Source organism: Oncorhynchus clarkii, chromosome 16 (assembly GCF_045791955.1).
Source record: "Oncorhynchus clarkii lewisi isolate Uvic-CL-2024 chromosome 16, UVic_Ocla_1.0, whole genome shotgun sequence".
In the NCBI taxonomy this organism is placed as follows: domain Eukaryota; kingdom Metazoa; phylum Chordata; class Actinopteri; order Salmoniformes; family Salmonidae; genus Oncorhynchus; species Oncorhynchus clarkii.
This window is the reverse complement of record NC_092162.1, coordinates 17,227,825-17,239,827: the sequence shown is the minus strand read 5'-3', so window position 1 is coordinate 17,239,827 and position 12,003 is coordinate 17,227,825. Positions and strand designations below refer to the sequence as shown.

General features: G+C 45.0%; 1 protein-coding gene across 2 annotated transcripts in view; it reads left to right on the top strand.

Annotated features, from left to right (window-relative positions):
- LOC139368059 (unconventional myosin-Id-like) overlaps positions 1–12,003 on the top strand; it is a 119,126-nt gene that overhangs the window by 84,698 nt on the left and 22,425 nt on the right. For both annotated transcript variants that reach the window (XM_071106595.1, XM_071106596.1), the window contains exons 17-21: positions 805–1,028; positions 1,506–1,644; positions 1,919–2,023; positions 2,245–2,358; positions 10,519–10,673. In XM_071106595.1, the coding sequence (XP_070962696.1) occupies positions 805–1,028; positions 1,506–1,644; positions 1,919–2,023; positions 2,245–2,358; positions 10,519–10,673 (737 nt within the window). The remainder of the gene's footprint in view (positions 1–804; positions 1,029–1,505; positions 1,645–1,918; positions 2,024–2,244; positions 2,359–10,518; positions 10,674–12,003) is intronic.

Genomic DNA, 12,003 nt, shown 5'->3' with positions numbered 1-12,003 from the left:
GTGCTAACAATTGTTTTGTTTTTTTGTGCGTATGGAACATTTCTGGGATCTTTTCTTTCAGCTCATGAAACATGGGACCAACACTTTACATGTTGCGTTTATGTTTTTGTTCAGTGTAGTTTCTGACATTCTAGTGTGCATTATTTCTCTGTAATGCACGGAAATAACTAATGGCTATGAAGTTCATTCTTTCATGTTTGAGCAGCCTGGGTACCAGCCTTTTTATCTGACATTCCACTCTTTGCCACTGCTGTCATTTGTCAAAGGATAGCTATGAGGGATTTGATGAGGTGGTGGGGTGGGTGGGGGGGTTAACTGGTGTTTGGTTATGCCGGCTCTTTTCGGTAATAGTCCAACATGCAAGCTGTTCAGATTTACAGCTACTAACTTGAACGTGAAATTGAATTATGTTAATCTTTGTTTTTGCTTTCTTGCTTGAGCTCATGAAAAACGTACATTCAAGTTAGTGTCTGCATTTTTTTCAATAAAGGTTCCAACATACATGCTGTTCAGATTTACAACAGCTAACTTCAATTTGACATTTTAATCATGTGAATCTTTGTTCTGGCTTTCTTGCTTGAGTTCATTAAAACATACACAAAATCTAGTTTATGTATCTAAAATATATAGAGAGAAAAAAGTCTGCCTTTATATACATTTTACAGGTATTATATTTAGTTTGTTTCATATTCTAGACCTACATCCTGTTCACGTAAAAGTTATTGGGTGGTATCAATAAAGTTTATTCATTTCCACTGTATGAACCTCTCCACCCCCTTCTCTCTCTTCGGTCCTGTTCACCAGGTATGGCGTGGTACCATAGCCAGGATGCGTTACCGGCGCATGCGTGCCGCCGTCATCATTCTACGGGCCTACCGGCGCTTCAAAGTCAAGTCTTACATCAAAGACGTCAACCGCAAATTCAAAAACGTGCGCTCCATGAAGGACCACGGCAAGCACGTCAAGTGGCCCACGTCGCCCAAAGTCTTGAGGAGGTTTGAAGAGGCGCTGCGGAGCTTCTACAACAGGTTAACAAACAGCACACACACACACCCAAGGTTGTAATGTGACTTGTCTCACCTCTGTTCAGACAGAACATCAACCCTTGAACGCAATGCACTGTAAGCCCTTCCATCAGTATATCATCAGTGTGGTAAGAATTCTGTGGAGTGCCATAACCAGGGGTGCTGATTTAAACTCCAACTGGTTTCCTTTGAAGGTGCATACCCATGTTTCCTCCAGCCTCAGCTCTGTGGTGGACATTGATTTTCCCCCATCAAAGCCTCATTCAATACTTTCATCCGGAGAAAGTGAAATTCCACACGTAAATCCCCGAAAGTACAGTTTCAAGGCAGGATGTTTCTTGTCAGAGAGAGTGCAGCCCCCCAAGAATATCATCACGTCAGAAATAGCCCATCCTGTTGTCAAGGCTATAGATTCTACTGTATCAGAGTCGATATCTTGGCTCCATGGCTATTCCTGTGGGTGTTTCCATGCTGCTTTAGGTGGTGGGCGTGGATGCTGATCAAAGACATGACTCCAGAGGAGAAGCTGCGGATCAGAGCCAAGGGGGCCACCCTGGAGGCCCTCAAGGACCAGAGACCCGACCTGGGGCTGCAGAGGACCTGGGAGGGCAACTACCTGGTGAGTTGAACTGGCTGGGGGGGGGGGGGGGGGTTCTGACACTAGTTCTGATGTGTGTGATTTTAATTTTTTATTTGAATGTAGTTTTAAATGTGTGTGTGCGCCGTGTGTATACGTGCATTGTTGGAACTAAAATACAATGGAAAGAGGTTTGTCTTTGTAGAGTTGATCTTCATGACAGTCTTTGTCTGTGTGTCTCTGTCTGCCTGCCTGCCTGTCTTTCTGTCTGCCTGCCTGCCTGCCTGCCTGTCTGCCTGTCTGTCTGTGTGTTCAGAAACGAGACAGTCCTGACACAGCGTCCTCCTTCACCTTGGTGTCCAGTGAGCTGCAGCGTAAGGACAAGTTCATGAGAGTTCTCTTCTCCTGCAACGTGCGCAAGGTACATAGATGCAGATGCGAACCCGCACCCACACACACACAATAGAGATTCCGATCACATCTCACACACACACACACACACACACACACACACACACACACACACACACACACACACACACACACACACACACACTCTCCTAACTGTCTCTGAGTTTAGCCAACTCCCAGTGCTGTGTGTCTCCTGTGGGGGCAACTGATGAGGACCTTTGTGTTTCTCAGATCAACCGTTTCCACAAGGCAGAGGACCGAGCCGTCCTCATCACAGACCGCCACCTGTACAAGATGGACCCCCTGAAGCAGTACAAACCCATGAAGAGCATCCCCCTCTACAACGTAGGATCATCTCCCCTGTGTTCTTAATGTGGTGGAGTTGATGGGGATCTTACTAGCTGCTGTTCCAAACAGCATAATGGATCTCTCTAAATTATTCTCAATTGATAATTAATAACAGCACGGTTTGAGGAGGAGGAGAAAATTGAACGCTATGTTGAGATAATGGAATAATTGTCTTTCCCATGTCCTGGTAGACTTCCATTGAAAAAAGGTTAGATGGGATTTAGTTTCGTTTTAAATCGTCTCTTATTATGCTATATACGGAGAATGTTATTTGCAGCTAAGGCAACAGCGTTTAAATGTGCAACTCTCCCAATCCTTTCTCCCTGCTGCATTCATGTTATGTTAAAAACATTCTCACTGATTGGTGGACTATGAGGCACACAAAGACTATGAGCCTTGTTTCCATGGTGAGAATCCTCATGGTTGTTTTTTTAGATTCACAGCAGTGCGTCCCTGCTTTTACCCAAAACACCCTGGCTTTTTATCAGAACTCCGTTTATGTAACCTACACCCGCATTTAAACCTCTGTCCTCGTTCCATGGACGAGTCAAAGTGCGCGGCAAAGTATAATCTCTGGTATTACAGTACAGGCAGATACTAACAGTGTGTGTGTGTGGGGGGGGGGGGATAGAAAGGTATAAAAAGGTAATCCGTCTGACCAGATATTCCCTCCATGTGCTGTTGTCATGAGTGAGGAAATGAGCTGAGGTGACCGATAGCAACTATGACAAGGAACCACGGTGTTCAATCTGGAGAAACTGTCAGGAAAGAATTATAGGATGGACACCCCGGTCCTATCGCTGCATCTGTAATGGAAAAGCAGGGCTAGGAGGAGAATGGGGTTTTGCTGAAGGGCTATCGGCTGTTGTTTACACACACACACACACGCATGCACGAGATCCTGGAGAGAGAAAGTGTGTGTGCTGGACACACAGGCTGAAGCTTCAGTATTGTTAAATGGAACAGACTGGGAGACATAAGAAGACTACTCGGAGAGGTAGAAAATGACGGTACCCACAATACTTACAGTATAGAACATTGTGTACAGCTACAGTACAGTACCAGTCTGCGTTTGAGCCAATCAGTTGTGTTGTGACAAGGTATGGGTGGTATACAGAATATTTGGTAAAAGAACAAGTCCATATTATGGCAAGAACAGCTCAAATAAGCAAAGCGAAATGACAGTCAATCGTTACTTTAAGACATGAAGGTCAGTCAATCCGGAAAGTTTCTTCAAGTGCGGTCATACTGTGTGTATGACGAAATACTCCATTATTCTGAATGTCATCTATAGGAGCTAGAGAGCTGGTCAAGGTGAGAGAGTAGGTTGGAATGGAGACGTATGGTTGCTAGGGGAGCCAGCGAGGCATGACGAGGAACCGTCGATTACTTGAAGGTCAGATGGAGGGGGAAGGCCTGTAGATTAGCGAGCTAGCTGGGTTGCTGCCACGCTAAATCTTGGCTGCCCTTGTGTTTATTTCCTGCCCCTGCAGGAACCAGAGGCAATTTGTGCATCCCAAATGGCACCCTATTCCCTGTAGTCCATCGGGCTCTGGACGAAAGTAGTCCGCCAAGTGGGGAATAGGGTGCGACTTGAGACGCATCCACTAGGAGATGGATAGCTCCCCATACGTCCATGCTACTGAGGAGTCATGGCTGTCTACCTCCGATTTATAGGTCAATTAACCACCACCTTGCGGTGCATACAGCGATCGTTAGTGTGTTAACTGTTGTGCCGTTGTAAAAAAAAAAAAACTAAGTCGTAAAAATAAAACAAATATCCGTTGTACATCCCTCTCTACCTCCCTCCATCCCTCTTCTTCCCAACACATTCCCTTTGCTTCCTGCCATCTTCCTCCCTCTCCCTCTCCGGCCGTTGCTCTCTCCCTCCGCCGTTGTCATGCCAACTTCCCAGGAGACGGGGTTGTCATGACGACCGTGCGGGAGGGCAGATCAGCTGATGTCTGGTGTCGTTCAGGCATGTGCACAAATCGCCTGGCTGCTACATGTGCTCCGCTTTCCAATAGAGGTTATTTGTCTTTCCTTTCACTCTCTTTCACTCTATCTTTCCATCTCTCCAAACATGCATTGTTTCCCCTAGGATTCTTTTCATCAGCGGTGGCAAAGTTCGCATGGGTGGGGGGAGAGTGGTCTCCGACCTCTTGGTCACATAGACAAAATGTTGCTGTTTTAAACTAATTTCCTGCAATTTTACACATTTTGCCATGGCTTATACATGTTTTTAGGTTATCTCCAACATTGAGTGACTCCAACATTATAACTAAATCAATGGTTTCCTCATGCCATAACATTTTTTTATTTTTTTATTCTCCCTGACTGTCTAGTTTTTATTTTGGTGGTTGTTAGTTTTCAAAGATGATCTGTACTGAGTGTACAAAACATTAAGAACACCTTGATAATATTGAGTTGCACCCCCCCCCCCTTTTGCCCTCAGAACAGCATCAATTCATTGAAGCATAGACTCTATAAGGTGTAAAAAAAGGAATGCTGGCCCATGTTGACAATGCTTCCCACAGTTGTCATTTTGGCTGCATGAACTTTGGGTGGTGGACCAAACTGTTGAGCGTGAAAAACCCAGCAGCATTGCAGTTCTGTCACCTGGCACCTACTACCATACCCCAGTCAAAGGCACTTAAATCTTTTGTCTTGCCCATTCACCCTGATTGAAGTGGATTTACCAGTGACATCAATAAGGGATCATGCCTCAGGACTACCTGGGCTGATGACTCCTTGCTGTCCCCAGTCCACCTGGTCGTGCTGCTGCTCCAGATTCAACTGTTCTCCCTGCGGCTATGGAACCCTGACCTGTTCACTGGACGTGCTACCTTGTCCCGGACCTGCTTTTTTCTAGTCAGTTGTACATCTGAATGCATTCAACTGAAATGTGTCTTGAAATGTGTCTCCAATCCCTCTGAATCAGAGAGGGGGGCTTCCCTAATCAACATCCACTTCTTCAGAGCCTGCGGAACAGTGGGTTAACTGCCTTGCTCGGGCAGAACGGCAGATTTTTACCTTGCCAGCTCGAGGATTCGATCCAGCAATCTTTCGGTTACTGGCCCAACACTCTAACCTGCTACCCACCGACATGACATTTACAAAATCAAACAACATCTTGAATAAAAAAAACAACAACAGCATTCTCAATAAAAAAGTGGTCAGGACTGTTTTGCTAGCAGAGACTGGAATATGTTCCGGGATTCTTCCGATGGCATTCAGGAGTACACCACATCAGTCAATGGCTTCATCAATAAGTGCATCCAGAATAAGTGCATCTACTCCAACCAGAAGCCATGGATTACAGGCAACATCCGCACTGAGCTAAAAGCTAGAGCTGACGCTTTCAAGGAGCGGGAATCTAACCCGGAAGCTTATAAGAAATCCCGCTATGCCCTCCGACGAACCATCAAACTGGCAAAGTGTCAATACAGGACTAAGATTGAATCGTACTACACCGGCTCCGACGCTCGTCGGATGTGGCAGGGCTTGCAAACCATTACAGATGACAAAGGGAAGCACAGCCAAGAGCTGCCCAGTGACATGAGCCTACCAGATGAGCTAAACTACTTCTATGCTCGCTTCGAGGCAAATAACCCTGAAACATGCATGAGAGCACCAGCTGTTCCGGACGACTGTGTGATCACGCTCTCCGCAGCCGATGTGAGTAAGACCTTTAAGCAGGTCAACCTTCACAAGACCACAGGGCCAGGCGGATTACCAGGACTGTACTGCAAGCATGCGCGGACCAACTGGCAAGTGTCTTCACTGACATTTTCAACCTCTCCTTGTCCGAGTCTGTAATACCAGCATGTTTTAAACATGTTGTGCCCAAGAACACTAAGGTAATCTGCCTAAATGACTACCGACCATAGCACTCATGTCTGTAGCCATGAAGTGATTTGAAAAGATGGTCATGTCTCACATCAACACAATTATCCCAGAAACCTGAGACCCACTCCAATTTGCATACCGCCCTAACAGATCCACAGATGATGCGATCTCTATTGCACTCCACACTGCCCTTTCCCACCTGGACAAAAGGAACACCTATGTGAGAATGCTATTCATTGACTACAGCTCAGCGTTCAACACCATAGTGCCCTCCAAGCTCATCAATAAGCTAAGGACCCTGGGACTAAACACCTCCCTCTACAACTGGATCCTGGACTTCCTGACGTGCCGCCCCCAGGCAGTAAGGGTAGGTAACAACACATCCGCCACGCTGATCCTCAACACAGGGGCCACTTAGGGGTGTGTGCTCAGTCCCCTCCTGTACTCCCAGTTCACTCATGACTGCATGGCCAGGCACAACTCTAATACCATCATTAAGTTTTCCTGATGACACAACAGCCTAATCACCAACAACAACAAGACAGCCTATAGGGAGGAGGTCAGAGACATGGCCGTGTGGTGCCAGGACAACAACCTCTCCCTTAACGTGATCAAGACAAAGGAGATGATTGTGGACTACAGAAAAAGGAGGACTGAGGACATTCTCATCGACGGGGCTGTAGTGGAGCAGATTGAGAGCTTCAAGTTCCTTGGTGTCCACATTACCAACAAACTAACATGGTCCAAGCACACCAATACAGTCGTGAAGAGGGCAAAACAAAACCTCCTCAGGAGACTGAAAAAGTATGTCACGGGTCCTCAGGTCCTCAAAATGTTTTACAGCTGCACCATCGAGAGCATGTTGTGTACGGCCCAGTACATCACTGGGGCCAAGCTTCCTGCTATCCAGGACCTCTATACCAGGCGGTGTCAGAGGAAGATCCTAAAAATTATCAGACTCTAGCCACCCTAGTCATAGACTGTTCTCTCTGCTACCATGTACCGAAGCGCCAAGTCTAGGTCCAAGAGGCTTCTAAACAACTTCTACCCCCCAAGCCATAAGACTCCTGAACATCTTTTATTTATTTTTCATATTTTTTAAACCGCATTGTTGGTTAGGGGCTTGTAAGTAAGCATTTCACTGTTGTATACGGCGCATGTGACTAATAATATTTTATTTGATTTCGATGAAAGAAGCCGAATCGAAAAACGCCAGTCTGACTGTTTCATTATCCCAACTAATTAAAAAGAAATGAGGCTCGTTCCAATCAATTGACCTGTTCATTTAAATATAAATGTAACCTGTTCCTCTTAATATGCTGTCACGAACACGAGCATATGGTGTTGGGAGTATACAGTGCCTTGCGAAAGTATTCGGCCCCCTTGAACTTTTGCCACATTTCAGGCTTCAAACATAAAGATATAAAACTGTATTTTTTTGTGAAGAATCAACAACAAGTGGGACACAATCATGAAGTGGAACGACATTTATTGGATATTTCAAACTTTTTTAACAAATCAAAAACTGAAAAATTGGGCGTGCAAAATTATTCAGCCCCTTTAAGTTAATACTTTGTAGCGCCACCTTTTGCTGCGATTACAGCTGTAAGTCGCTTGGGGTATGTCTCTATCAGTTTTGCACATCGAGAGACTGACATTTTTTCCCATTCCTCCTTGCAAAACAGCTCGAGCTCAGTGAGGTTGGATGGAGAGCATTTGTGAACAGCAGTTTTCAGTTCTTTCCACAGATTCTTGATTGGATTCAGGTCTGGACTTTGACTTGGCCATTCTAACACCTGGATATGTTTATTTTTGAACCATTCCATTGTAGATTTTGCTTTATGTTTTGGATCATTGTCTTGTTGGAAGACAAATCTCCGTCCCAGTCTCAGGTCTTTTGCAGACTCCATCAGGTTTTCTTCCAGAATGGTCCTGTATTTGGCTCCATCCATCTTCCCATCAATTTTAACCATCTTCCCTGTCCCTGCTGAAGAAAAGCAGGCCCAAACCATGATGCTGCCACCACCATGTTTGACAGTGGGGATGGTGTGTTCAGGGTGATGAGCTGTGTTGCTTTTACGCCAAACATAACGTCTTGCATTGTTGCCAAAAAGTGCAATTTTGGTTTCATCTGACCAGAGCACCTTCTTCCACATGTTTGGTGTGTCTCCCAGGTGGCTTGTGGCAAACTTTAAACAACACTTTTTATGGATATCTTTAAGAAATGTCTTTCTTCTTGCCACTCTTCCATAAAGGCCAGATTTGTGCAATATACGACTGATTGTTGTCCTATGGACAGAGTCTCCCACCTCAGCTGTAGATCTCTGCAGTTCATCCAGAGTGATCATGGGCCTCTTGGCTGCATCTCTGATCAGCCTTCTCCTTGTATGAGCTGAAAGTTTAGAGGGACGGCCAGGTCTTGGTAGATTTGCAGTGGTCTGATACTCCTTCCATTTCAATATTATCGCTTGCACAGTGCTCCTTGGGATGTTTAAAGCTTGGGAAATCTTTTTGTATCCAAATACGGCTTTAAACTTCTTCACAACAGTATCTCGGACCTGCCTGGTGTGTTCCTTGTTCTTCATGATGCTCTCTGCGCTTTTAACGGACCTCTGAGACTATCACAGTGCAGGTGCATTTATACAGAGACTTGATTACACACAGGTGGATTGTATTTATCATCATTAGTCATTTAGGTCAACATTGGATCATTCAGAGATCCTCACTGAACTTCTGGAGAGAGTTTGCTGCACTGAAAGTAAAGTGGCTGAATAATTTTGCACGCCCAATTTTTCAGTTTTTGATTTGTTAAAAAAGTTTGAAATATCCAATAAATGTCGTTCCACTTCATGATTGTGTCCCACTTGTTGTTGATTCTTCACAAAAAAATACAGTTTTATATCTTTATGTTTGAAGCCTGAAATGTGGCAAAAGGTCACAAAGTTCAAGGGGGCCGAATACTTTCGCAAGGCACTGTACCTGTTGAAATCGTTTCTAACCCCTGGGCTCCATTCACGTTCATTCGGCTAGCTATTGGTGAAGCAGCTAGCTATTGGTTGTTTACCCCTTGATGCATGTTGCCATGGTGGAGCTGTCACATTTCCTTCATCTGATGGAGATGGTATAATTATTATTGTGTCCCAGTATGATGCTGGGCTAAAGCGGTAATGTGCAAGACTCTTGCCATAGTCTACTCTACACTGTGCTTAATGGGGCCTGGACTCACAGAGACAGGGTGAAGGAGTGAAAGGGGAAGGGATAGAAAAAAGAGAGGTAGGGAGGGATAGAAAGAGAGAGGGAAAGAAAGCAAGAAACTATAAGCTATGAGCATTAGACCCTAACCTCTGCTCTGTATTGACCTGTGGGAGAGAGAGAACAATAGGGGGGGACAGAGACAGAGAAGGAGGGTGTCTAAGAGAGAGGTAATTCGACACACCATGACCTTTAGGCATAGCTCTAATCTTTAAAAGGTGTTTACCTGTGATGCTATTAAATAGAGGTTAGGTCTAGGTCTAACACATTTGGTGGGGTTTTGCAGAGCTCAGTAAAGCCCAACTACACACCTGCAGAATGTTGGCATCTGACCACACTGGCTGGTTCAATGAGCCTCGATCAGTCATTGATTAGTCCTGTGGGATCAAGACCAATAACTGAAAACATTTCTATCTTGAAGAAGATATTTGGCCACATTCTTCTCAGCCTCTCTGAGCAACCACTTTTTCATTTAAAAATTATTTTTTTTACAAACACAGTTCTGCTCGGTTCAGTTCATATTTATTTAACACTATAATCCACTCAGCAAAAATCCATCAACAAAACAAAATATGATTCATTCCAGAGCAAACAAATGCACAATATACAGTCTACTTTTCATTATCTTCATTATGTTCCTTAGATATGTTATGTTCCGTTAAATTAAAAAATCACACCAGTAACAATAACCCTTGAAACAGCCAGACGTTACACACAGAACCTTGGGGTTTTACCTGTCTATTGCAGTCTGTGTAGGACCATGTCAGAATAACCCCTGGTCCCTTTCCTTACTAAGCAAATGAGGGGTGATGGATAGCAATTTTGATTCAGTCTGAGAACCGCTAGTGTATTGCTGTGTCCATTTGAGCTGTGCTAACTCAAACTTCCCTGGTGTGTGTGTGTGTGTGTGTGTGTGTGTGTGTGTGTGTGTGTGTGTGTGTGTGTGTGTGTGTGTGTGTGTGTGTGTGTGTGTGTGTGTGTGTGTGTGTGTGTGTGTGTGTGTGTGTGTGTGTGTGCGTACTTACGTGTGTGTCCTCTCTCTCTCTGTCCTACCAGGTGACTGGGATCAGTGTGTCCCCTGGTAAGGATCAATTGGTGGTGTTCCACACTAAGGACAGCCGGGACCTGGTGGTTTGTCTAAAGGGCATGATGCCTGCCGGGGACAGCCGCATTGGAGAGCTGGTGGGCACCCTGCTCAGCCACTTCAAAAGGTAACCAGTGGGTGTTTATGTGTGCCGTGCATGTGTCTGCCTTTCTGTCTGTTGGTCGGTTGGTCAGTGGGTGAGTCTGTCTGTCTTTCTACTCGTCTTTCTGTCTGTCTTTCTGTCTGTCTGCGTATGTTGGTGACGTGTGTCTGCAGGGAGCCATAGAACTAGTACAGCTATACAGATCCTGTCCTCCGCAGGAGGTTGGTGGCACCTTAATTGGGGAGGACGGGCTCGTGGTAATGGCTGGAGGGGAATCAGTGGAACTAAATCAAATACATGGTTTCCATGTGTTTGATGCCTTTCCATGCGCTCCGTTCCAGCCGTTAATATGTGCCGTCCTCCCTTCAGCAGCCTCCTTTGCTCTCCTGTAAGCAAAGTCCAGCACCTTCTGTATGGTGCATTCTCTCAGATGTGCAGACAGGAAAGGAGATTGTGGTCCAGGCCAGCTGTCACCCCCCACCTACTGTGTTACTTACTTACTGTCCCTTCGGTCACCCCTGGAAAAACTGCACACGCAGCAGATTTTAACTGCTCTACTGTCCCACCTGATATGGTACTGTACATCTATTATATACCAGGGCTTGACTTTGAACTTGTTTCGACACTTGTCCTTAAGACAAGGAGGACAGATTTGTTTTACTTGTCCAAAAGCTCAAGTCACTTGTCTCCCCCCCATTTTTTTTTTTTTTGTTGCATTACTATCTTTTTTTTACCACAGAGAATCAGACAAAAATGTCCGTTACACTCTGCCTGTTGGCTTCTTTGCATATTCAAGGCTGTCTCAAAATACAACACTGCCCCTTTAAGGCTCTCCTGGAGGATGGTTGGCCACCCTAGGTAGCCTATCAAATATTACAACATTACAATTACAAGCAAATACTTTCTCTGTCTTTTATAAAATAATTCCCCCCCAGGGCTGGTAATTAAAGGTGTCCCGTTGTCCGTTGGATGATTAAAAATATGTATACGGTTCAAAGGTTCTGGGACGACAGATCCAAAATTCATACCGCTGAACATAAAGAAAATTAAAAAGCTATGAGGCAGATGCAAATTCCCTCAACATTTGGTCGTATTTTGACTAGGCTACTTTGAAACCAGGTTAGACTTGCTTCATAAAAGGACATCAAATATCCAGGTTTTAAACAAGTATATCTTTAAGTAGTTTCAAAATACTGACCATCTTTGCTCCGATTCAAGGTGGGTGTTGTGTGGTGCCCGTCAGGCACTGTCCTTCACTCTCCGGTCGTCTGACCATTTGATCTGAACCGACCGTGCCTTCAGAACGTCAACCAAATCGAGCCTTTCAGATGTTAATGTTAATTATCCTTCATTA